The sequence below is a fragment of the Heteronotia binoei genome, chromosome 3 (genome assembly GCF_032191835.1).
Source record: "Heteronotia binoei isolate CCM8104 ecotype False Entrance Well chromosome 3, APGP_CSIRO_Hbin_v1, whole genome shotgun sequence".
Taxonomy (NCBI): Eukaryota; Metazoa; Chordata; class Lepidosauria; order Squamata; family Gekkonidae; genus Heteronotia; species Heteronotia binoei.
Genome location: NC_083225.1, coordinates 93,756,478 through 93,782,654, shown reverse-complemented (window position 1 = coordinate 93,782,654; position 26,177 = coordinate 93,756,478). Strand labels below are relative to the sequence as shown.

Genomic DNA, 26,177 nt, shown 5'->3' with positions numbered 1-26,177 from the left:
AACAGCCTCAAAAATATATTCAAAAGAAATTTTATCCTCCAAGACTAGCAGCATGGCACCTCTCCACAATACTCAATTAAAATGTCAAGCTTAACAGATGCCAAAGTAGGTAAAAGTTTATATACCAGCTATAGTTTCATTTTTTGGAATTACCACCTTCTTCTTTATGATATAGCTAATATTCTTGATCTGTCAGTATAAAATAAAAGTTGCATCCATGTGTTTGCCTATCAAGAGACTGACCTGAATTTTTAAGGGGAAAGTGTTTATTCTTCTGCTAACCTCCCATATAACAGAAGTTTGCCTGGACTACACAAGGGACCATTTTTGAGAGACAAGGATGACCATCATTGTAATCTCTAATGAAACTTAGTATTTGTTTGCTGAAGGATTCAGTGGGTTTCATTTCCAGCACTGTAAAATGAGGATATTTTCAGATAAAATGGAGACTTATCACAAATAGGGACATGCATGCATGCAAATGAAAAACATTGTGCATTTGCTTCTTAAATATAATTATGTTCAGTATGTATCAAATGTCATCTGACAAGTTAAGTAGAACAAACTTTTATTGATAAAACAGATCATATTCAAACTTTGAAAACAAACATTTAAAAGGTGTATTAAAACATACCCGAATCTGAAGAGTCTCAATTTTCTGTTTTAGAAAAACCATGTACAATGGACTGAAATACTATATACACAGTATATTTTTATTAGTCTGTCAACACAGTTAATTCATTCAGAAGACTACTGTACACGTGGTTCTGTAATCTACACTATTTAAACTGCTTTTAAGTTTCTAGTCTGTTATACTTTTTGAATGCTGTTTTCCTCATGGGGAGGGGCCATAGCTCAGTTGCAGAGCATCCCAGATTCAATCCCCCACATCTCCAGTCAGAAAGATCAGGTAGGAGGTGCAGTACAAGATCTCAACCTGAACCCTTGGAGAGCTGCTGCCAGTCAAGAGTAGACAGCATTGACCTTCATAGACCAATGGTCTGATTCAATATTAGGCAACAATTACCAGGCACCCCTTCTTACATTTTCTTCCATTCACATTAACACAGAGACAGCTATCAATGATACTATCCATACCTGGAGGGGAGGGGAACAACTGAACGTTTTTTATAGGTCTTAAACTGCTTAATTTTTTAGTAGCATCAGCCCACTGGACTTCAGCATCAGCTAAAAGACTGAGGACCCTGAAAAACTAATGAAGCAGCATAAAGACCAAGAACCATTAAGAGTGGGAGAGTGCCACACTGGGGTCTGCACCTGCTTTTGTGGGCTCCAAGTTTCCTTCTGGCCCTTGTTTCCAGTGTTGACAGTGCTCATCCTGATGTACATCCCATATAGACAAAAGCTAGTACTGTATTTCAGAAATGAATTCCTATGTGTCACCAACTTTAGTTAGCATTAGGGTCTTATGGTTCTTATTGCAAGCACTAGCAAATGACAACCATGGAAAACTGTGACCATCTGAGAACAAAGACATGTGAAGCATTAAAATCAGTATTTTACACATTCTTTCCCCCCAACCACCACCACCCAAACAATCTTGAGTTTTGGAAACTGATATTTCAAGAGGAGAGCAACAAAGATGGTGAGGGGTCTGGAAACAAGTCCTACAAAGAAAGGCTGAAGGAGCTGGGCATGTTTAGCCTGGAGAGGAGGCAGCTGAGAGGTGATATGATCACCATCTTCAAGTACTTGAAAGGCTATCATATAGAGGATGGTGCAGAATTGTTTTCTGTAGCCCCAGAAGGTAGGACCAGAACCAATGGGTTGAAATTAAATCAAAAGAATTTCTGGCTCAATATTAGGAAAAACTTCCTGACAGAGCAGTGCCTCGGTGGAACAGGCTTCCTCTGGAGATGGTGGGCTCTCCTTCCTTGGAGGTTTTTAAACCAGAGGCTGGATGGCCATCTGACAGCAATGCAGATCCTATGAATTTAGGGGGAAGTATTTGTGAATTTCTTGCACTGTGCAGGGGGCTGGACTAGAAGACCCTGGTGATACCTTCCAACTCTATGATTCTATGAAGAACCAATTAAAACTACTTTTCATGCATCAATGCAAATTTTCAGATAGACTTTTGCATAATTAAAATATGCAAACAAATTATTTCAAAAAATATTTTAGAATGACATTATGTCCCTCCTATTATTTGTATGAATGTAAAAAAATTGAAATATTAGATAATGGACTCTACACAGTAAAAAAGACAAGCACCTGCTTAACTGTATTAAAAGATGTCCCTCACACCACAGAGTGAGTCAAGCCCTTCTTTGCTGAAGTACAGTATCTTTATATATGGCTTGCTCAGCTCTGTGTTCTCGAAAAGTGGCAGACTGTACTCATGATTTTGCTGGCTCCTGCTCCCATTCTCACTCAGTTCATTTGACTGCATTGCTACATCAACAGGTAGCTTCTGCTTGGCTAGAATTCAGATTCACCCACAAATGTTAAGCAGAGACATGTACCACGGTCATAGTCCGAGTAGACCCTCCCCAAAAGTAGGCCTCCAAAGTCTCATTGGAAAGATTAACCCTAAGCAAGCAGCATCTATTCACTTATGTCTCACTGAGAAGCATGATAACAGGACCGTGCCCACTCTGCTTAGCCAGCTGCAATGGGGTCTGAAATGCAAGGTTTTGTGCATTGGTAAGGGCTCCATGCTTTAAGAGAACCTCAACTGCATGTGTGTGTCCACCCTTTGCTGCAAAATGCAAAGCCACCAACCCTTCCTCATCAGGGTCATTTATATTTTCTGGACTGACAAGTTCCTCTACAACTTCATAGTGTCCATTTTCAGCAGCAAGATGGAGTGCCGTCCTGTTCAAAGGGCCTCTAGCCAGGATATCAGCACCTTCCTCAGTCAGGAGCTTGACAGTGGACAGGTGGCCATTGCGAGCTGCCAGGTGGAGCACAGTGAACCCTTCTGCTGTTACTGCTTCGACATCCGCTCCCCGGTTGAGAAGCAGCCTGGAAGTACTGGTGTGGCCAGTTTCAGCAGCTATGTGGAGAGCAGTGTGAAGATACATATTTCTTATGTTGACTCCAGACTGCAGCTCTACAAGTATACGGGCTACTCTGTAATGCCCTCTCTGAGCTGCCAGGTGCAATGGGGTTCTTCCATCCACTGTCTGTGCATTCACGTTTACACCTGACTGCTTGGCCAGAAGTTTTACAATGGGTAGGTGACCCTGCCAGGCAGCATAATGCAGAGGCATCCAGTCATCCTTTCCTTTCATATCTATGTTAACCCCTCTTCTCAGGAAGATGCGCACTATGTTCTCTTGGCCATGCTGGCAGGCAATGTGGATAGGAGCTCTCCCTTCAAAGTCTACTTCATTCAGCAAGCAATTCTTCTCAAGCAGCATTCTTGTGCTAAACTCATCACCATTCTGGGCAGCAAAGTGAAGGGCTGTCCACTGGTCCTCATCTTTTGCATTCACATTAATCTTCCTTGCCAGAAGCAGCTCCACAATGCTTTTATTCTTTCTCTCTATAGCTACATGGAGGGGAGTAGAGCCTCTCTTGTTGGTCAGATTGGGGTTTGCATTATACAGGAGAAGCCACTTGACACATTCTTCCTGGCCTGACTCAACTGCCAAATGCAGAAGGCTAGAGTTCCCATCTAAAACAAGATCAACATCCTGAGGTTGAAGGATCTTCATCAATTTGCCTGTGTCCCCAGATATGATAGCCTCTGTCAGCTTTCTCTTCTGGATATCAGTTGTGCCAATATCTGGAGAAACAAAAAGTAACACCAACATTTCATTATAATCAGTTTCCATACTTCCAGAAATCCAGAAATGTAAATCTGTGTAAGTACAGGTGTCAGCATACCCCATCTGGATTGTTATATTCATGCTGTGGGCAACCAGTGTATCAGCTTCTATGATGCATAGCTTTCATTTGATTTACTGGGATCACATGCACTGAATTAGTACATGTAGGCACATACAAATCTAGACTAGTAGGCTTTTAATGACAGTACTTTGAGCACTTAAGTCCTATTTAATTTCAAAGGAAAAACCAGCAGCAAATGTGTGTCTAGCATCTTGTGGGAGTCTTTGAACACACCCTGTTAAATAAATATCCAAGTCCTAACTAGATGTAAACACTTAAGGATCAATTCACATAGTCAGGTGTTCACCCGTGTGACATGACCCAAATGACATTCACAAGAGCAGTGCAACATGATCAGGCACTCCACAGAGACAGTTCAGAACTTCTTCCTGCAAATGTGTTTGTGACCATGAAAGGTCCTGAGAAATGCAGCTATGGCCTAGGCCACACAAACATCCTATGGAGTAGTGCACCCTGGCACATGGCTAAGATGTACTACATAAAAAACTATTTCATGTTATTCAAAATTTTGGAACATATGAACCCATTCTCAGGCACCTAGTTTTAGAATAATGGTGTTCAACAAGTTCACTATCAATTGGACAGACAAATTAAAAGAATGCAATCAGAGAGCCATTTTGAGACTATGAAACTCAGTCAAGATCCTGGCTCACCGGCTGCTGTTAAGCCTCTGAAACATGAGCTGCCTCTAAAGAGGTGATGAGCAGTGACTGACATGCATCTGGATGAACTCGCTGGCATGTTTGCAACTTGTCATCAGCCCCCACCACCACCACCAAGTCCTCTGTATCAGCTTAGTTACTTCCGCTCACTTTCTCAAAATGGTTGTCCAGATCCATTCATAGCAAAATGTGTTTGAATATAAGACAAGAAGACACACTTGTATTTTGGGCTGGGGAAAAGCCATCTTCCAAGCCTTGCCTTGCCCAATCATAAAATACTTACCACTTCCAGAATTCTCTCTCTCAAATGACAGTGACAGGGAACCTCGTGAAGAAAATGCTGAGTCCACAGAAGATACCCCGGAAAGCCTCTTGTCACTGGAAGCAAGTCTGGATTCAGAAGCACTGCGGCTGAGCTCTTCAGGCTCTTCGGTCTGTGAAATTCCTGAATCCAGCTGGGACAACAACTCTGACAGACTAAAATCCTTAGCTGATGTGGGATCAGACTCTTGCTTTAGCTGGCATAACACAGACATCTTCTGAAAGTGGTGGGAGAAGAGATTGGGGGGGAGGGGGGGAAGAAACATTCACATTTTAGGAAGAGCCCAACATTGGCTTTTCAATTGTTGGTCAGGAGAAAGGCAAGTTCCCTTTTTTATTTCATATACTGTTCAAATGTATACCTTAGCGTACAACTCCTGAGTATTCTTTGTATCTTCCTCAACTATAATCTCCTTATTTTCATGTTCTGGTTTTTCATAAAGATCTTCTGTCTCAGAAGTGATTTCTTAAAGAAACATAAATAAAGAGATGGTTACAAAAGATGCATGGCTGCAGTAGCTGTGAACAGCTGCCATCCAATAAAATTTCCTTTTCAACAGAGTCTTACATGACTCTAGATAAAAGATTAGTTGCTCTGTATTTGGAGAAATGTACTGCAAACTCTGCCTCCTGCTTGGAAGTAGGGTCAACCACTCCTCTGCTTAACACTGCTTAATTTCAAGTGGCAGATACATGTCCTTGATCAAAATGCAAAACATGAGGTACAACAGCACTCCTCCTCCTCCCATCTGTTCCCCAAATATTCTTCACTTCCTCTATGCAAGTAGTCATATCTGTGGAGAAATTCTGTACAGTAGATATCATATTATGTAACCATAAAACCTAGTGAAGTAGAAGTATGCCAGTTGCACAACTGAACAGGATACGTAGCCTTTTGCAAATTCAGTCACAAGGAACTAGGGAAGTGGGAAGATCAGTAGGTGTACTGAATGGGGAGTGGGGAGAGTGTCTCCTCCCTGCCAGGACTGGAATTCCTTCACCACCAGTCTTTTTGGTTTATTTTTAGAAGAAGCTGACAGATTTAACATTTGTATTAAAATAAACAAAATGAAAGCTAATGTTCTCAGGAAATCTAGATGCATAGACTGCATTTTCTACTGCATATTCTACACTATGCTAGTTTTAAGAGTCTTTAATATGCATAGCTGTTAACAAGCTGTAAAATGCTGAGCAACTTACAGTACAAGTGGTGTGAGTGAATTCATGACACTGAGGACACAAAAGAAACAAGGCATCTAATGTTTTGCCTTGCATTAAATCCAGCACACCTAGGACACATGGATTAGTAAATTCACCCGAGGAAACAGTTTGGGGAGTTAAGCTGGATCTGTAGTCTTTAATATCTATCAACACCCAATCATGATCAGACACGTTCTTTTCTGATGCCTTCCCTGTAGCAAGGAAGTGCCCCACTCCATTGCCTGAACACAACAGTGGATTAGTGTGCTCTGCATAAATCAATTTACAAGACTTTGGTGGAGTACCATAAGAGATTAATATAGCCTTAAACAGTGAACTGACTCACTACATTACCAACTATTTGGATCTGGAAAAAGTTTACCTTGAAATGTTGGTCTCTTGCTAGGGTCATCCTGCCAGCACTTCTGCATCAGTTTGATCAAATTATTACATGCATGAGGTCTGGATTTGGGGAGAGCTGGCAGTTCTGGACGGTGACCATTAACTACTTTCACCATAATATGTAGAATGTTATTGTCTTCTGCAAAGAAAAAGTTCAAGTTAGAATTCTCTCATGCACAAGCCATCTGCTCTTCTCCATTATGGTTCCTCTCTCCACAGCTCCTCTACACTTTAGCCCTCTCAGAAACAAATAACATGCAATACCAGGAGCTCTAGGGCCAGAGTAGGTTTCCCCTTCAGTGCAGTGCAGGAATGCAGTTTGGATCAGGATCATGATGTAAAGAAGGACTATGTTTAACTTTCCATCACCTGACACAATTTTGTTAATCTGCAAATATGGTGTTTCTCCTAGAGCAAACATAAATGCAGGGGCACAGGGAGGAAGGGTGGAATCCCTTTCCACCTGGTTACAACCTGAATTGGGGCCCCATATCACTTTGAAATCCAAATAACACACCTGGTTTGGCCCTTAATAAACTATTCATTGCATTTTGAGAATAATACATTCATCTTTTACAGAAGGATGGAGATAGGACACTCTAATTTTCTTAAACTGCTTGCTTAGACAAGAGGCTGAGTAGATATACTTCAAAGATACAAGAGAGAACAATATGCTATTTAAGTGTGACACAAGAATCAGTGATTGTAAAGTGGACATAAATTCACCAGCATTCAACATTAGTGAAAATTAGTAATAATGAATAAATATTAACAAGACTTTTGATAACCAGCTTTAGTGGTAACAAAGAATATTGCCTCATCTTCCCGTTTCATCCCTCCTTGCAGCAGAGATGTATCCTATTACATTTTCCCTGTGGATGCGTTACCATACTCAGGATCCATTACTGGCCACTGACCCAGAGGCTACTGGTGATGCCAGAAGACATGTGACTTGTGCATGTCATCTTACTTTATCAAACTCTGCATCAGTTTCTGCAGTCCATTTGTTCTTTGATGGCAGCACACCATAGATTTCAATTACTTGGTTGATTATTAATGGATAGAAAGCATGGGACCTGCCTTATAGGAGGTGATTTGCCTAAGAGGCCTTTTAGTGCCTTACTATATATGCAGAAATGACAGCATGGATTTTCCCAAAAACTTTCTTGAAAGACACAGACATTAATTTAAGAAACCATTACAGATACACATTTGCCATTATGAATTTGGTATACTAAATGCACACCATGACAAGTTCTCTCGAACACATATGCTCATCTGGAAGAAATATGTTATAAATAATTTCAAGTATGACTCAAGCAAATGTGAATTTATTTGCTAACCTGAAAATGGCTTCTTCTGTGTGAGGACTCCCCAAATAACAATGGAAAAACTGTAAGAGAAACATTTACAGTTAGACTGTCAACTGTGTAGCCATGCTGCTCATCAGAAATAAATGCTAGGAGTGAACACAAGTCTCAGTAACATGAGAACTGACAACATTGATCAAGTCCAACACAGTGTTGTCACTGGAAGCTAATACACAAATAAAATATGAGTTATGTTTGCCCTAGGTATTCCTGACACTGAGAAATATGCTGCCTCTGAGCACAGAGATCCAGTTTAACTGTCACTATTGTTAGTCACTGATTAAACAATCCTCTATGGGTTTTTAAAGCCACATGAGCTAGAGAATCATTGCCCCACCTTGTTATGTGAATTTTGTAAGTTAATTTTGTGCAGAAATATTCTTCGCTGACCTAATCTATAACTAATGCATTACATTGATTAGAACATATTACAGATCCCAGAAAAGGATATTATGCATCTACTGTACCACACCCTTTCCTCTACAACAAGCTACAATTCTAATGGAAATGCCTGAACACAAATTAAGTATGTTGAAGGCAGTGTCACTAGCCACTTGCCAATTAATATCAAGGGGTATCCATATATTATACCTTTCCCAGTTTGTAGTCAGTCAACAAGACTGCATTTGTTGAGCCTTGAATAAACCATTGCAATAGCATTATGCCTCTGTAGCCTGTATTCTACCACTCCAATAAACAAAACCTAAAGCGTTCTTCCAGCTCACGGAGCCTTCTTCCAACTTAAGGGGCTCTTCCTCCAATGCCAGTTAATAGGGATGCCAGTCCCCAGGTGGGGGAAGGAGATATCCCAATTTTGCAAGTTCCAGCTCACCACCAGCCAACTGGTAGGGAAAACCCTGCTCCAAGTAAAAGGACAGGTCCTCTTGTGGATCAAAAACTGGCTGAGTAATAGGAAGCAGAGAGTGAGTATAAATGGGCAGTCTTCGCAGTGGAGGACGGTAAGCAGTGGGGTGCCGCAGGGCTCGGTACTGGGTCCCATGCTCTTTAACTTGTTCATAAATGATTTAGAGTTGGGAGTGAGCAGTGAAGTGGCCAAGTTTGCGGATGACACTAAATTGTTCAGGGTGGTGAGAACCAGAAAGGATTGTGAGGAACTCTAAAGGGATCTGTTGAGGCTGGGTGAGTGGGCGTCAACGTGGCAGATGCAGTTCAATGTGGCCAAGTGCAAAGTAATGCACATTGGGGCCAAAAATCCCAGCTACAAATACAAGTTGATGGGGTGTGAACTGGCAGAGACTGACCAAGAGAGAGATCTTGGGGTCGTGGTAGATAACTCACTGAAAATGTCAAGACAGTGTGCGTTTGCAATAAAAAAGGCCAACGCCATGCTGGGAATTATTAGGAAGGGAATTGAAAACAAATCAGCCAGTATCATAATGCCCCTGTATAAATCGATGGTGCGGTCTCATTTGGAGTACTGTGTGCAGTTCTGGTTGCCGCACCTCAAAAAGGATATTATAGCATTGGAGAAAGTCCAGAGAAGGGCAACTAGAATGATTAAAGGGCTGGAACACTTTCCCTATGAAGAAAGGCTGAAATGCTTGGGACTCTTTAGCTTGGAGAAACGTCAACTGCGGGGTGACATGATAGAGGTTTACAAGATAATGCATGGGATGGAGAAAGTAGAGAAAGAAGTCCTTTTCTCCCTTTCTCACAATACAAGAACTCGTGGGCATTCAATGAAATTGCTGAGCAGACAGGTTAAAACGGATAAAAGGAAGTACTTCTTCACCCAAAGGGTGATTAACATGTGGAATTCACTGCCACAGGAGGTAGTGGCGGCCACAAGCATAACCACCTTCAAGAGGGGTTTAGATAAAAATATGGAGCAGAGGTCCATCAGTGGCTATTAGCCACAGTGTGTGTGTGTGTGTGTATGTATGTATGTGTGTGTGTGTGTGTGTGTGTATATATATATATATATAAAATTTGCCACTGTGTGACACAGAGTGTTGGACTGGATGGGCCATTGGCCTGATCTAACATGGCTTCTCTTATGTTCTTATGTTCAAGCCCCACCCCCAGCAATGGTCACAGGCAGCCACCCCTTTCCCTCCCCTCCTGTGAGACTTAAAGGGCCCTCCAGCTGATCGGCAGGAGCACATGGCCTACCAATCACCTGGGGGGCTCTTTAAATCTTGCAGGAGGGCAAAGAGAGGGGCAGCTGCTGGCCACAGGCCTGAACTCCAAGCCACAAATTTGACACTTGGAATTCAGGTGTGTGCAGCCCTTGCTTGCAAAAAGCATTTAAAGAGTCCTTTTAAAAGCTTTTGCAAGCTGGGGCTATGGACACCTGAATTCCAAGTGGTGAATTCACTGCTTAGAGTTTAGGCTTGCAGGGCACCAGGGCACCCTTTGCAAAAACTATTTAAAAGGATGGTTCCCTTTGAATGGTTCCTGCAAGCTGGCACTAAAACACCTTCCATGGGGCTGCATCCCTAATGTGATTATGTCACTTCTGTGTGCTGATGAGGCAGGTCCTGGCAACCCTACCCATTAAGTTGGAGAAAGGTTCCTTAGGCTGGAGGAACTTTCCTCAGTCTAAAATAGGATACTGCCCAGTGCTTTGAATGCCTCACATTAGTATGTTAAACCTAGGGTTGCCAGGTGCTACCTTTGATCCAGTGGGAGGGCTTCCAGGTCTTCCCTGAGATCTTGTGGCAACACTCTAGGTTTTGGGCAAAACTCTATGGTTTTCAGACAAATTTACAATAGAGTTTTGCCCAAAACCTAGAGCATCGGCAATGACATCATGTGACATGACTCAATAGGGAGTTGACGGGACCGGGTCTGAAGGCAGAATCGGGCCGGTTCCGTCACAAATGCCATCAGGACTGAATAACAAATGGGATCTTTCCTGTTCTCTGTAATTGTGTAACTGTGGGACAGTGCTGTAATTGTGTGGTTGTGGGACATTGTTAGAATTGTGTGTTAATTTGTTGCATGTTTGCATACGTTCGTATGGAGGATTTCTACTATGGTATATACCTTGCCAGCCAGCTAGCCAGCAGTGGGGAGAACCTCACAAAAGCAGGGGAATTCCTGAGTGGACTGGTTAAACCAGATGGCATTGGGGGAAGGCACAGGATAAGAATAGTAACTATGTTCTAATTTTACTCCCTCTAAATAGTATAGACACATGTCCCAATAAGGATATCTGAGTGCAAGTATAAGGAGAAACTTCAAGATATGGACCAACTACACTTCAATAAAATCACTATATTCCACACTAAATCCATAGTGGCTCCTGGAGTTATCTTCAACTATACTGGGTTTACACACTGTCGTTGTTGATACTAGAATGTAATGAAACAAGAATAATTCACTGCTAAATTCTTGAACAAGTATTCTCCAGGCATTTAAAGATGCACTAACATTGCACTTGTAGAAAAGTTACAGACCTGTAGACGTCATGCTTGGTGTCAAAATATCTGGTCTTCTCTTTAATGCGTTCAGGTGGCAGGTATGCAATAGTTCCACAAAGTCCATCCATGCTGAGATTGTGAGAATGAGAAAGTCCATTGCACTTGGCTAATCCAAAATCAGAAATCTGGTAAAAGAAATCCACACATGAAAAATATATGTGATTTTACTACATTATTCTATTAAGTTTTAAAAAATACACTTGGAGACTCTAGAAAAGGTCTTTTTTACTAGCTTAGATTATAAAATAAAGCCAAACAGATTTTAAAAAGTCATATAAGCTTATACAAGACAAAATACTGGTCAAAACCCAATGCTAGCTACAGGAGACAATTTTCCAGAAACTTTTGTTCAGCAATACTTTTTGCTTAGCTGAACAAAATTATATATATATATGGCTTCCAGCAACAGTTATACCACAAAACACTCTAGAGAAATGTGAGGTATGTGATTACTTGAATCTTTACGGCATTTCACAATGCATATACAACCTCAAGACTGCAGCTTTCAGCTGAAGTTAGCACTTAAATAAATCTATGGATTTAATATAAAACATGAACATCCAATAAAAATTAAAGAAAACAGATTACCAGGAGATAATTGTAACCCACTTTTCTCTGCAATTGGTTCCCAAAGTGGATTACATCATTCTATTTTATCCATCTCTTTCTTTTTATCCTCAAAACCACCCTGTAAGGTAAATGAAGCTCAGAGTGTGTGTAACTTGCACAAGGACACCCAGCAGGCCTTCATGGCAGAGTAGGGATTCAAATGTGGGCCTTCTAGAACCTAGTCCAACTTCAACTGCTACATCACATTGGCTTAGGCTTGCCAATCCCCAGGTCCCAGCAGGAATTCTTCCACTTTCCCAGGCTCCTTCCCACCCCCAGTCAGCTGGCCTGCAGGGGGAAGCCCCACCCCCAGAGGACCATGTGCCTTTGCACCTCCAGAGGCTTCAGTCTCCGATTGAAAGGCTTCCTCTTGGGATGGTGTGTCTGTGTTGCTGTGAAGAAGTTGGCAGCAACTCGTGAGTAGAGAGGCCACTCCCCTGCTTCAGACTTGCCAGAAAGGGGGGGCGGGGGGGACGTCTGCTGAGCACTTCATTATTTCCTATGTGGAGATCGATTCTCATAGGGTATAATGGGGAATTGATCTGGAGGTTTCAGGGGCTCTGGGGGAGCTTTTTTTTTAGTTAGAGGCACCAAATTTTCAGTATAGTATCTAGTGCCTCTCCCCAAAGTACCCCCCAAGTTTCAAAATGATTGAATCAGGGGGTCCAATTCTATGAGCCCCAAAAGAAGGTGCCCCTATCCATTATTTCCTATGGAAGGAAGACATTTAAAAAGGTGTGCTATCCCTTTAAATGGGATGGCCAGAACTCTCTTGGAGTTCAATTATGCTTGTCACAGCCTTGTTCCTGGCTCCACCCCCATAGTCCCCAGATATTTCTTGAATTGGACTTGGCAACCCTACACTGGCTCCACTGGTACATCATTCCATGAAGTCCAACCTCCAAAGCAGCCATTTTATCCAGGGGAACTGATTCTCTGCAGTCTGAAGATCAGATATAATTCCAGGAGAACACCAGTCCCCACCTGAAGGCTGGCAATCCTATTTCCACGTCATTAGAAGCATCAGTTTTAGGGTTGCCAGGTCTGACTCAGGAAATATCTGGGGACTTTGCAGGTGAGCCAGGAGACTTTGGGGGTGGAGCAAGGTTGTGACCAGGGGTCATTTTGCAGATAAATAGGTGGTGGAGCTCATCCAAGGATTGGTATGCAGCTGCACATACAATTCAATGGAGAAGGAGGTAGAACTCTCAGGAGGAGGAGGAGGAACTCTCAGAAAGGTTCAGGAGCTACGCTCCTGTGAGCTCCCACTGAATCTGAGCCCTGGTTGTGACAAGCATGATTGAACTCCAAAGGGAGTTCTCGCCATCACATTTAAAGAGGACTGCTCACCTTTTAAATGCCTCCTCTCCTTTGGAAATAATGGAGGATAGCGACCCCTTCTTTTGGGGCTCAAAGAATTGGACCCCTGGTCCAATCTTTTTGAAACCTGGGAATTTTTTCAGAAGAGGTACCAGATGCTATGCTGAAAATTTGGTGCCTCTACCTCAAAAAACAGAGCCCCCTCCAGTCCCAGATACCCATGGATCAATTCTCCATTATATCCTATGGAAACATTCAACCCCCCCACCCCCGCTGATAACCCTGAAGTGGGGGGAGGGCCTCCAAACCAAGGGATCCCTTGCCCCCAATTGGGGGTTGGCAACCCTAATATACACCGAGAAATAAGCTCTGTTTTGTACCTCAGTGAAAAAACATGGTCCATAAATGAAATAAATAAACAAAATGATGTTGAATTAAGCATGTAAAGCACATGTTTATGTGCTAACTGGTCCCTCCAAGAAATATAAACATACATTTTTTAAAAAAAGGAAATAAAAGAAGCATTTAACAGATTGGTCAGTTGAATGGTTTGATGAAGACATTAATCAAGCATGATAAACAACAAGCTTTCCCACAGATGTTAGAATAATACTTGCATACTTATGAAGTAATGAAAACAAACACGCCTATACAGAAACATAGTTAGAGAGAGTAAGGGCAACAACTTCAAAGTGCAAGCAATTAAAAGCTCACATCCACATGCACTGTGTTTTCACATTAACATGCGCTAGTTATCCTCCCAGAGCACCCATGACACCACTCTATGTGGTGGGCTCATCATCAGGGGAGTTACTCCTATATGCCTCTTAGCCATCATGCTCAAGCATGGGATTCATTACTCTGTATCCTGAGAAACCCAGATTGCTCCACAAGTTTAGCTGCTCCTTGTCTTTTAGGGAAAATACTTTTCTCTTTATACATAGGATATGTATAAAAATGATGACTACTTTATTATATATACATATTTATGTTTTGTGGATAAAATAAATTAAGATGGAATATGGCACAAAAAGGAAAAAAGGAAGGAAGGAACAACAAGGAGAGAAACTGAAGTTATTGGCAACTTCTGATCAAGGATAACTTTTGATTTGTAACCTGCTCACTGAGGATAGGTAACATTTATAAATACATACCAGCACAAAACACTTAAGTTAATTTGCCATCCAGAAAGCCATTTGGGATAGATAACAAGCACAACATTTATTAAAAGGCTTGTATCACATGTGTTAGGGGTTGCCAGGTCAATGTTGGAAAATACCTGGAAACTTTGGAGATGGATCTGGAAGAGGGGAAGGTTTGAAGAGGGGAGGAGTCTCAGCATGGCACAATGCCATAGAGTCCACCCTTCAAAGCAGTCATTTTCTTCAGGGGAACTCATCTCTGCCAGCTGGAGATCAGGTGTAAAAGCAGTAGATCTCCAGGCCTGGAGGGTGGAACCCTAAAGTGTGTATGTGCGGAGAATGAAATAGGACTGTATTTAATGCTGAACTTGGCTTCAGGATGCAGATCAAAACACCTGCACAGTATGACCACATATAGGAAGGAGAAATGTTTCTATAAATCTGGGAGTTTTGCAGAAAAATCCCAGAACATAAAATAATTAGAAGTCAAACACCCCCCTTCAATGAGAAGTGATGCCTTCAAGTAGAGCTATTACAATTCAAATTAAAAAGTCAAATCTGGGTTGAGGCTGAGGTAGCTTAGCATCCAGTGCTCCATTAATTCTGTTTCTGCCAACTAACTGGTTAATGGGGGTGAAGAGGGGGCTGCAGGAAGTGTCCCCTACTTGTTCTGTTATATTTTTATTGTACAATGGAAACACCAAAACAGCCTCCAAGCCTTTTGAACAAGGTTTTTGTTTTATATTTACAACAGGATATAAAGTAACTGACAAAAATAGGCAGGAAAAAGGAAAAGAGATTAAATCCTATGCATTCACTGCTGAACGAAATTCAGACATTCCTTTAACTCAACATATTATTGAAAGAGCACTGCTGTAAAGATTACAAAGTGATCAGCTAAACCATGAAGCTGTGGCCTTGGGCAAGCCATTTTTCCCACAAAGCCTAAATGCATAAAGCACTTGAGGAAGGGAAGGTATAAATATGGTTATTTATTGCCATTGCAGCTTGCTTATAATCTGACTGTTGGATAGGGTAGCAGGCCTGGAGATTTTGGGGGTAGATTCAGTACAGGGTGGGATTTGGGGTGGAGAGTGGCCTCAGCATGCTACAATGTCACAGAGTCCAACCTTCAAAGCAACAAGTGCCGGTTACAGTGAAGAAAAAGACATGACGTTGTTCTAGGGTTGCCAATCCCCAGGTGGGGGCAGGGGATCCCCCGGTTTGGAGACCCTCCCCCCGCTTCAGGGTCATCAGAAAGCGGGGGGGGGGAGGGAAATGTCTGATGGGAACTCTTGTTATTCCCTATGGAGATTTATTCCCATAGGAAATAATGGAGAATTGATCTGTGGGTATCTGGGGCTCTGGGGGGGGCTGTTTTTTGAGGTAGAGGCACCAAATTTTTAGTACAGCATCTAGTGCCTCTCCCCAAAATACCCCCCAAGTTTCAAAACGATTGGACCAGGGAGTCCAATTCTATGAGCCCCAAAAGAAGGTGCCCCTATCCTTCATTATTTCCTATGGAAGGAAGGCATTGAAAAGGTGTGCTATCCCTTTAAATGTGATGGCCAGAACTCACTTTGGAGTTCAATTATGCTTGTCACAGCCTTGATCTTGGCTCCACTCCCAAAGTCTCCTGGGTCCACCCCAAAATCCCCAGATATTTCTTAAATTGGACTTGGCAACCCTACGTTGTTCATATAATTGTGTATTACACTGTGGCTCTGTGAAGAATTGTTTGAAATAAGAGAGAGAGAGCAGAGAAAGACTTCGAAACCACCAGCAAGGTTGATGTGGCGAGTTCTCTCCTTCTCTTGTGTGTATAATTGTTTTGTTGTGAGTATTCTGTCTCTTTCTTATGTTGTGGAAGTCAGCATGACCCAAACAAGACAAGTGTAAGATATCAAAAGAGCAACACTTTGGAACAATCTTTGGGATCACTACCCCTTTAAGAGACAGTAACATCCGGATGGATGGAAGCTATTCAATACGGACATTTTTGTGGCTGCATGTTCATTACTTAAGAAATATTTTGTTATGAGGTATCTTTAATGTTAATATAGATACTACATGATCTTTTCAGAGTGCTGTATATTCCAGTGTTTATTTTTTCTTTGACATTTTCTCCAGAGGAGCTGATCTCTGCCACCTGGAGATCAGTAGTAAAAGCAAGACATTCTTCAGGTCCCACCTGGAGACTGGCAACCCTAATTTAAGAAGGGCTGTTAGGCCTAGCTTCCAACAGTCTGCTTCTCACACACCTTATGCAGCGAGACAGTGAAACTGAATTAAATTCATCAACTCAGATTTTGACAGGTTCTCCATGTGTTAAATCCTTACTGTAATCTCCAATCTTATCCATCAGCACAATTTACTTTCTACAGTTTAACTCACAGCACTGTCTAGAACAAGTAGTGAAAGCAGAAACTAGTGTGCAAACCAGCCTTGAGAGCTCTTGTTGACTAAATCTCTAAGCAGTTGTGTTTTGAACTGTGGATGAAACATGTCTGCCAGCTACATTTCATCTCTCCTCTGTGCCAAAGAGCTCAGATCAGCATTATAGCCTTTCCTCAACCCTGTAGGCTGGGAGGTAGTGAGTTGTCCAAAGCAATTTGAAGCAGTCTAGATGCACTTTCACACACACTAAATAATGCACTTTGCAGCTGGCAAGTCCCCAATGTTCTACAGTCAGTTTTGGGAGATCGGGCAGCAGGGAAGAGGAATTAGTGTGACATCCACTCATAAACAGATAATTTGTATTTATACCATACAACCTATGGATCCAAACAAGGAACTGCTACTAGTGACAAAAAATATGATTGTGATGTCATACTTGGCAATGTGAGAAATTGCTGCAGCTTCTTACTTTAAATATCAATGGCAAGTTAATAGTAAAACAAGTAATAGTAAATATGTAGATTACTTTTCGGTATATTTCAAGCCTAGGGTATAGACTTATAACAAGTGTTGCTTTCCAATAATTTTGTAATTATGATTCCAATGTATCAGAATATTTTTAAACTTTTAAAAGAGAAGTAAATTGGCAACTGGAAAAAATATGATCCAAGGAATCTGAGAAGACAGGAGCTAACCTGATAATCAAGGAATAAATCAAAAATCAAATGGAGTTGGGCCTGCAGAAAGAAAAGAATGTACGGTAAATGCACTCTAGGGTACAGGGAGAAAGAGGAGAACAGCAGAAAGAAAATTAAAGCAATGTGAAGTTAAAATGCTTTTGTGGTTAACACAGCAAGGTGATACAAGTTGAGTGTGTATTAGAATTAGAAGACCCATACACACATAGAGGAATTGTTGTCAATATTCAGCCAGCATCTATTTATCTGGTTTTGCCCTAGCAATCAGAACAGATGTTTTCTGTTCCATTATTTTCTGACATACATTTTAGTAGTTTGTGAATGCACAACTTTCCCTACAAAAGTATTTAGTTCCACACCAGACTGTTGATAAACATGAACTTCTTTCGAGGGCTGGAGAGAGAAAGGGTTAATATCCACCACTGTTATTTTCCTACAAGGGAAATATTCCACATTTTTATCTATGGTGTTGAATAAAACTTGCTGCTAGTTATGCTTAATGCAGAAGAAAATATTTTAACCTTTATCTTAGGTTGATGTTCTACTTTTTGAATCACCATTTTATAGTACATATGCTGCAGTTGTTCTTAGAGAACTGCATAACATCCAATAGTTACTTAAATTCATCACCAACCATTACATTATGCATAACAGGCACGAATTTATTTTGAATCCCCCAAATTAAGGTTTTATTATACTGGAATTGTCACCTTAATATGGCCATTTCAATGGAGTATAGGGTTGCCAGGTCCTACCAAGCTGCCAATGGGGGGAGTTCCCTCATGCGTGGCACAATGAAATCACCTGGAAATGATGTATTCACACCAGGCCACTCTAGCATTTTGGTATAAAACTTTATGGTGCCATAGAGTTTTATACAGAAATGCTAGCGTGTCCCCATGCAACATGTCCAATACAATAATATCTAGGCTTGCTAATCCCCAGGTCCCAGCGGGGGTTCTTTCGCTTTCCCAGGCTCCTTCCCACTCCCAGTCAGCTGGCCGGCAGGGGGAAGCCCCGCCCCCAGAGGACCATGTGCCTTTCCACCTCCGGAGGCTTCAGTCTCCGATTGAAAGGCCTCCTCTTGGGATGGTGTGTCTGTGTTACTTTGAAGAAGTTGGCAGCAACTCGTGAGTAGAGAGGCCAATCCCTCATTTCAGTTGCCAGAAACGGGGGTGGGGGGTGGGGAACGTCTGCTGAGCACTTCATTATTCCCTATGTGGAGATGTCATGGGTGCTGGGGACTCTGCAGAAGGAGTGGAGCCTGCAGAGGAAACTGTGCCCCTGCCACCTGCACCAGCGCCCCTGCCTCCTGCTGGAGAAGATCCCAGCCCCCCTGCCTCACCCTCTCGGGTGGCTCGTGTGCGTGACCGCCTTCGTCAGGACCTCAGGGATTGGAGGAGGGTGGCACGCTCACAAGCAAGACGCTCCCTGAGCCCTGAGTTTTGAAAGGATTCTGGCCCTTTTAAGGGCAAGGATGCTTGAGTTGTAGCAGGATCCTGGCTGCCTCTCTGAGCCAGCAATTAGCCCAAATGGGCAACAGCCAGCAGAGGGCTATATAGCTGTGGGCTTTGGGAGGAGGCTTTGTGGAAGCAACTAGTCATCTACCTGATGTTCTAGCATCCACTCCGGCTTTGACTTTGGCTTTTGGACTCCCTGACTTCGGCTCTTGACTTCTGGACTCCCTGACTTCGGCTTCTGAACCTCTGACCTGCGTTACCTGGATGGTGATTCGGATTTGGCGCCTCGGACCCTCTTGCCTACCGGCTACAGACCTCGGCCTGCCCTTGAACTTTGCCTGACCCAGCCCCAGCCGTGACAGGAGATCGATTCTCATAGGGTATAATGGGGAATTGATCTGGAGCTTTCGGGGGCTCTGGGGGAGCTGTTGTTTTAGGTAGAGGCACCAAATTGTCAGTATAGTATTTAGTGCCTCTCCCCAAAGTACCCCCCAAGTTTCAAAACGATTGGACCAGGGGGTCCAATTCTATGAGCCCCAAAAGAAGGTGACCGTATCCTTCATTATTTCCTGTGGAAGGAAGACATTTAAAAAGGTGTGCTGTCCCTTTAAATGTGATGGCCAGAACTCCTTTGGAGTTCAATTATGCTTGTCACACCTGTGTTCCTGGCTCCGCCCCAATGTCTCCTGGCTCCATCCCCAAAGTCTCCAGATATTTCTTGAATTGGACTTGGCAACCCTAATTACATCACTTCCACATGGCATCATCGCACCAGACATGTTTGGCACCATCGAAGGTCTCTGGGGGCAGTTCTCCCCCTGCCAGCCAATCCTGTGCCAGTTGGTTGGAGGCCCGGAGATCAGCAGGAGGTTGGGAATGCTAATGGGGTAGCCAGGTTGAGATGCTGCAGAAACAAGTGGAGGGAAGAGAGTTCTATAATACCTTTTATTTTAAAAGCACTATGCCTTCATAGGTAAAATTCAGGGCAAATATGCAGGTCCTAGAGACTTACCTTAACATGATAATGGGCATCAAGTAATATGTTTGCAGGCTTGAGGTCCAGATGTAGCAGGGGTGGGGACATACAGTGAAGAAAGTTCATGCCCACAGCTGTCTCATGGATGATTCGGAAGCGCAGTTTCCAAGGCAGTGGCTCTGAGGCCAAGAGCTTTTCCAGTGACCCCGTCTCCATATATTCCATGACCAAGCCCACTGGCTCCTTACAGATGCCATAAACAGGAAGGATGTAGCGAAACTTTGCCATTTCCATTTTCTTGGCTTCTTCCAACAGTTCCATACGTTCTCTAAATAAAAAGTGCAAAAAAAAATCAGGACTAATTTAGCTCACATCACATGGGTGTTCCACCCATTTGTTGGTGCTGACATTTTACATGTGATCATTTAACCAAAATGCAAGGTATAAATTCCACATAGTCACTCCCACTGTATCACTATTACAAGTTTTTAAACAACAACTACCTTTATTGGCATAACAGCATAGATGTGCACAATTGGCAAGGGAGAAAACATATTACCCCAACATTTACAAGTTAATTAAGAGAAGACTAGTTATTGGCTATGGGGCGATATTGACTGCCCCTCTCTCCTGGCACTAGAAAGGGAGAAAGTGGTTTCTCATTATTGAAATAGACCTTTTTCTTCTACACATTATCTGGTGCACACAGAAGATCGGGAAGGGGGGGATGTTAGTGGCAATGTCAAGTCATGGTTGTTTAGTAAACCAATCCACATTTATCATCATTCTACCTGACATTATTGGATAAATAATGGATAAATTCTACCTGACATTATTGGGGAGGACATTGGAGTCCTCCAGCAACACTGCTGGCAACAGTCCCAGATTTAGTACACCACCAGTTAGTTAAAACCTCCAGTGGTACTCAGTTGCATGCAACTTGGTAGCATGCAATCATATGGCAGTCACTTCATTTGAGGGTGGCACAGGCAAGAGATTTATGGAAGTCAAGAGCACTTACTCTGTTCACATAGATGAAGCTTAACTTCTTATAAAATGCCATGCCATTTTGCAATCTACATTTGTTAAATACAACCATTCATTAAAAGATTACAGGGACTTCATACAAGGCACAATAAGAAAACCTCTGAAGAATAATTTTACAATCTAACTTTATATAAATATTTTGTGTGTGGAACTAGAACAAGCATAGCAATTTTGGCTATGGTGAAAAAAATGAGGTGGACATAAAGTGACTATTTCCTGGATTCATTTTTAAAAGAATTGATTATTTATCCTCACAACCGGAATGAACAAGATCCAGCCAGGTCCCTCCTAGACTGCCTGACTAGGACATGAAGTTGTCCTCTCTTAAACCCCTTCTGGGGGCTGCTTGATGATCCCACTGCTCACAGGTTTACTGATGTGAATTACACTTAAGCTGGTGAAAGTAGCTTGTACACATCAAGCAAGGACAAAGGTTAAGCTGCTGGAGTCAGTTCTCTTAAATTCCTAACAAACTCACTTTCATGTGCAACTTGCATACACAGAACACCTAGCAAAGTCCTGGCAGAAATGGTTTTTCAGGATTATTTGCTAATGTTCAAGGCAAGTTACAGTATATAGCAGGGGAGGCCAACGGTAGCTCTCCAGTCGGTTTTTTTGCCTACAACTCCCATCAGCCCCAGCCATTGGCCATGCTGACTGGGGCTGATGGGAGTTGTAGACAAAAAAACATCTGGAGAGCTACCGTTGGCTACCCCTGGTATATAGAATTCGATACACAAAAATGTTTTATTTACTTTAAGCAAGCTAAGGGCTTTAGTATGGTAGTGAGCAGGCCAGATGAACAAATAGCCTGTATGGAGGTCTGGCTGTAGATTAGGGTTGCAAGTTTCCAGATGGTGGCTGGAGAATTTTTAAAGTATCCACTTAGCACATACTAATGACGTCATGAGATGTTGTTCTCCAAGAAAACCAGATTAAGCCATCTGAACAGGTATGGTAGTCAAGAAACATCCAGCATTTGTGCACTAATTTATACTTAGTTAACAAGAACAGATGTTAAGTAAGTACAGCTCAAAGGAATGGTTTATTATTATTGTCCTAGGAAAGCGTCTCAAGTAGTATGAAAGTATGATAAATACAAATTTAACATTCAAATTACAAACACAAGGCTGAGTCTAAAGAACAATCAGCAGGGCTCTACTATCAGAAAGGAACTTCCCACCAAAGCACATTTAGCATCTGAATACCCTGCTGACAGAGGCACTGAGGAAATTTACAGGAGGGGTAAACAGCCAAAATCCCCCTCCTATTCTCAGAAGTAGCTTGCCATTGGCAGGTGAAGTTGCAATGACATTTGAATCAAACCTGCATCCATAAACTGACAAGCCCATATTTAGAAGCAAGAGTTGTATAATGTTTCTGACAATAGGGCTGATTAATCACACCAAGGAAGAGCAAATTAAAGAGTCAAGTCTCCAAAAGACCTGGAGTCCATCTCTGAAGAAGTTCTGCTTAAACAATAGTAATTCTTTAGTTCTGGTATAGTAAGAGTTTAGGGACATGGAAAAGCGGTAGAGTATCTGCTTTGTATGTGGAAGGTCTCAAGTTCAGTACCTGGCATCTCCAGTGACTAGGACCAGGTGATAAGAAAGACTCTGAGAGTGTCTGGAGGAAACTGAGACCCTGGAGAGCTTCTGCCAATCTGAGTAGACAGTACTGACTTTGGGAGACTAAAGGTCTGACATCAGTATAAAGTAGCTTCATGTATGTACAGATAGGGAGGTCTTTTTTTAGCTTCCATAAATATTGCTACTCTGCCTTGAGCAAATACTCTTTGAAATGGGTAATTACATTTGAAGAAAAACACCAAGATGTTTGCTGAGGGAAGGGAGTGCCAGGGAATGAACAGAACCACCAACTCTTCCTCCTAAGCACGCATAATTCATCCAGCTCCAGCTAACTTGGGATGCACAAAGGTACAATATGTCTGAACAGTGAGGTAGAATTAGTAAGAATAGTCAGTCATTATCTTAGTATGTAAAAAAAAGAGGTTAAGTCAAAGATTAATTTATAAACAAGCAAAAAAATTCTGTGTCCTGTTATATTTTATTTATTTATTTTTATTTATCTGAGATTTATATCCCGCCCTTCCCACTAGGTGGCTCAGGGCAGCTTACAACATGTAAAACTAACATAAAATATAAAATTAAGCATTAAAATTAACATTACATAATTTATAATTAAAAATCTAAACATTTGTTATATACATAAAACATTAAAATCATTCAGCGGTCTTAAGTTACGCTCAGTTCAAATTCTATGTTCAGTGTTCAGTACTCAGTGCTGGAAGAGGGCTGTCTTACAGGCCCTGCGGAATTGGGTAAGATCCCGCAGGGCCCTTACCTCTTCCGGCAGCTGGTTCCACCAAGATGGAGCCATTATGGAGAAGGCCCTGTCCCTTGTAGCTTTCAAACGGGCTTCTTTTGGCCCGGGGACAACCAGGAGGTTTTGAGTTCCCGATCTCAGTGCTCGCTGGGGAACGTGTGGGAAGAGACGGTCCCTCAGGTAGGCAGGTCTTAGGCCATATAGGGCTTTAAAGGTAATAACCAGCACCTTGTACCGAACTCAGTAGGATATTGGCAGCCAGTGCAGAGCCCGAAGTCCCGGCTGAATGTGCTCCCACCTTGGGAGCCCCAATAACAACCGGTGTCATCAACATACTGGTGACAACCCAGCCCGTACCTTCAGGCAATCTGGGCGAGGGGACGCGTATAGATGTTAAATAACATCGGGGAAACAACCGCACCCTGAGGCACCCCGCAATCAAGCGTGTGCCTACGGGACAGCTCATCCCCAATAGCGACCCTCTGTCCCCGACCTTCAAGAAAAGAGGAAAGCCATTGCAAGGCTAACCCCTGAATCCCCGCGTCGGCGAGACGGCGGGCCAGCAGCCGATGGTCGACCGTATCGAACACCGCCGATAGGTCCAACAACATCAGTATTGCCGAGCCGCCCCGATCCAGATGCCATTGCAGGTCATCTACTAGGGCGACCAGCACCGTCTCCGTCCCAAGGACCGGGCGGAGGCCGGACTGAAGGGGATCAAGGATGGAAGCATCATCCAGGAAAGTCTGTAGCTGCATCGCCACTGCCCTCTCGATAAGTTTGCCCAGAAAGGGCAAATTCGAGACCGGCCGATAATGTGCCAATTGGGCCGGGTCTAATGATGTTTTTTTCAAGAGGGGATGGACCACCGCCTCTTTAAGCTGTGTTGGAAATTGCCCTTCCGTGAGGGATCTATTTATGATATCCCGCACAGGATATCTAAGCTCCCTCTGGCAGGATTTAATAAGCCAGGAGGGGCATGGGTCAAATTTACAGGTTGTTGGGCGAGCAGATAAGAGGATCCTGTCAACTTCCTCCAGACTGAGAGGGCTGAAACCATCCAGAACATAATCCGAAGACAGGCCCGGAGCCTCGGTTTCGCTAACTGCCTCCAATGTGGCAGGGAGGTCAAGGCGTAGCGACGCGATCTTGTCCACAAAGAAATTTGCAAAAGCCTCACAGCCAATCTCCAATTCTTTACAATTTGGTCTGCCCTGCAGCAGTGTTGTTAGACTCCGAATTATATTAAATAGTTGTGCCGGGTGCGATGTTGCGGACGCAATCTCAGCCGCAAAGTATGTTCTCTTTGCGGTTTTGATTGCCACCTCATAGGACTTCATAATCTCTCTATAAGATGTTCGAGTCGCTTCGTCTTGAGTACACCGCCATTGCCTCTCTAGTCGACTGAGTTCCCGTTTTAGTTGTCGCAACCCCTGGTTATACCAGGGCGTCGACTTCAAACGGGAGCGCAGAGGACGTCTAGGTGCGATTTCTTCGATAGCTCTGGAGAGTCTATCATTCCAGGACTCCACCAGACCAGCCAAGGAATCGCCAGGGGGCCCAGGATCCCACAGGGCCCTCAGGAACCGTTCCGGGTCCATCAGGCTCCGCGGGCGAGCTAAAATACGCTCTCCGCCTAAACAGGTTTGGGGTGGCACACCCACGCGAGCCTTAAGGGCATAGTGATCCGACCATGGCACTGCTCTGGCAGTAATATCGTTCACTAAAACTCCCGCCGCGAAGACCAGGTCTAACATGTGCCCCGCCTGATGAGTGGGCGTTGTGACAACTTGGGAGAGTCCCAGTGTCGCCATGGATGACACCAGGTCCATCGCCTGACTGGAGGCCGCGTCATCGGCGTGAACATTGAAGTCACCCAAGACCAGCAGCCTTGGGTACTCCAATGCCCAGCCTGCCGCGGCCTCCATCAGGGATGATAAGGTGCCGGCCGGTGCGTTAGGCGGACGGTACACCAGCCAGATCGCCAACCCCTCCCCAACGTCCCACATCAGGCCGACACATTCAACACCCCTGATCTCTGGGGCTGGGAGGGCCCTAAAGGAGTAAACCTCTCGTATGAGAAGCGCCACTCCTCCCCCCCCGCCCACTAGTCCGGGACTGGTGAAAGACCGAGTATCCCGGGGGCGCCGTCTGAGAGAGGGCTACGGTCTCCCCATCACGCACCCAGGTCTCGGTCGCGCATGCCAGGTCCGCCTCCTGTTCCAGTACGAAATCCCGGAGGACAGCGGTCTTATTATTAATGGACCTGGCATTACATGACACCAGTGCCGGAGGTGGGTAAGATCGCCTGGCCCCACTACCTGTCACCATCGGGATGGGACGCAGGCAGGAAGGCGGTCGAGCACTGCTATGTCTCGGCCTCCTTCCCCTATATGAAAAGACTTGCAGTAATACCACTATACCACATCCATATCCAGTTATGAACTAGCCAGCATGATAAACAGGGTTGCCAGCCCCCAGGGATTCCCCTGCTTTTGGGGCTTTAATCCACCACTGGCCACCCCCAAACAGGGATATTGCTGTGCAACATCTCTGATGCAATGATGTCACTGCCAGGTGATGTCATCATGCCAGGGACATTGCATAGGTTTGGGGGCAAACTCTATGGTCAGGTTTTGGAGCAAACTCTATGGTTTTGAAGGCAAAAAAACCCCCATAGGGTTTTGCCGAAAAATCAGAGCATTGCATATGTCACTGACGTGATGATGTTACTTACAGGTGACATCACTGCAACCCTATTAATGTTGGGCAACCAACAGAGTTGGAATTCTTATACTTCATGCTTCATACACCAGTAATATTCACATTGAAAAGGTGATAGAACCTAAAAGAAACTAGCTCTGTGAAGCTTGTACAGCATGCTGTAGAGGTGAAGAGTAGT

At 43.4% G+C, this 26,177-nt stretch overlaps 1 protein-coding gene across 1 annotated transcript in view; it reads right to left on the bottom strand.

The window, feature by feature from the left end:
* Positions 1 to 551: 551 nt before the first annotated feature.
* Positions 552 to 26,177, bottom strand: part of RIPK4 (receptor interacting serine/threonine kinase 4) — a 43,734-nt gene continuing 18,108 nt past the window's right edge. Inside the window, exons 2-8 of the mRNA XM_060234226.1 lie at positions 19,919 to 20,210; positions 11,257 to 11,405; positions 7,808 to 7,857; positions 6,445 to 6,603; positions 5,225 to 5,328; positions 4,825 to 5,080; positions 552 to 3,754 (exon numbers count right to left, since the gene is read on the bottom strand). Coding sequence (XP_060090209.1) covers positions 2,577 to 3,754; positions 4,825 to 5,080; positions 5,225 to 5,328; positions 6,445 to 6,603; positions 7,808 to 7,857; positions 11,257 to 11,405; positions 19,919 to 20,210 — 2,188 coding nt within the window. The 3' untranslated portion in view covers positions 552 to 2,576. The remainder of the gene's footprint in view (positions 3,755 to 4,824; positions 5,081 to 5,224; positions 5,329 to 6,444; positions 6,604 to 7,807; positions 7,858 to 11,256; positions 11,406 to 19,918; positions 20,211 to 26,177) is intronic.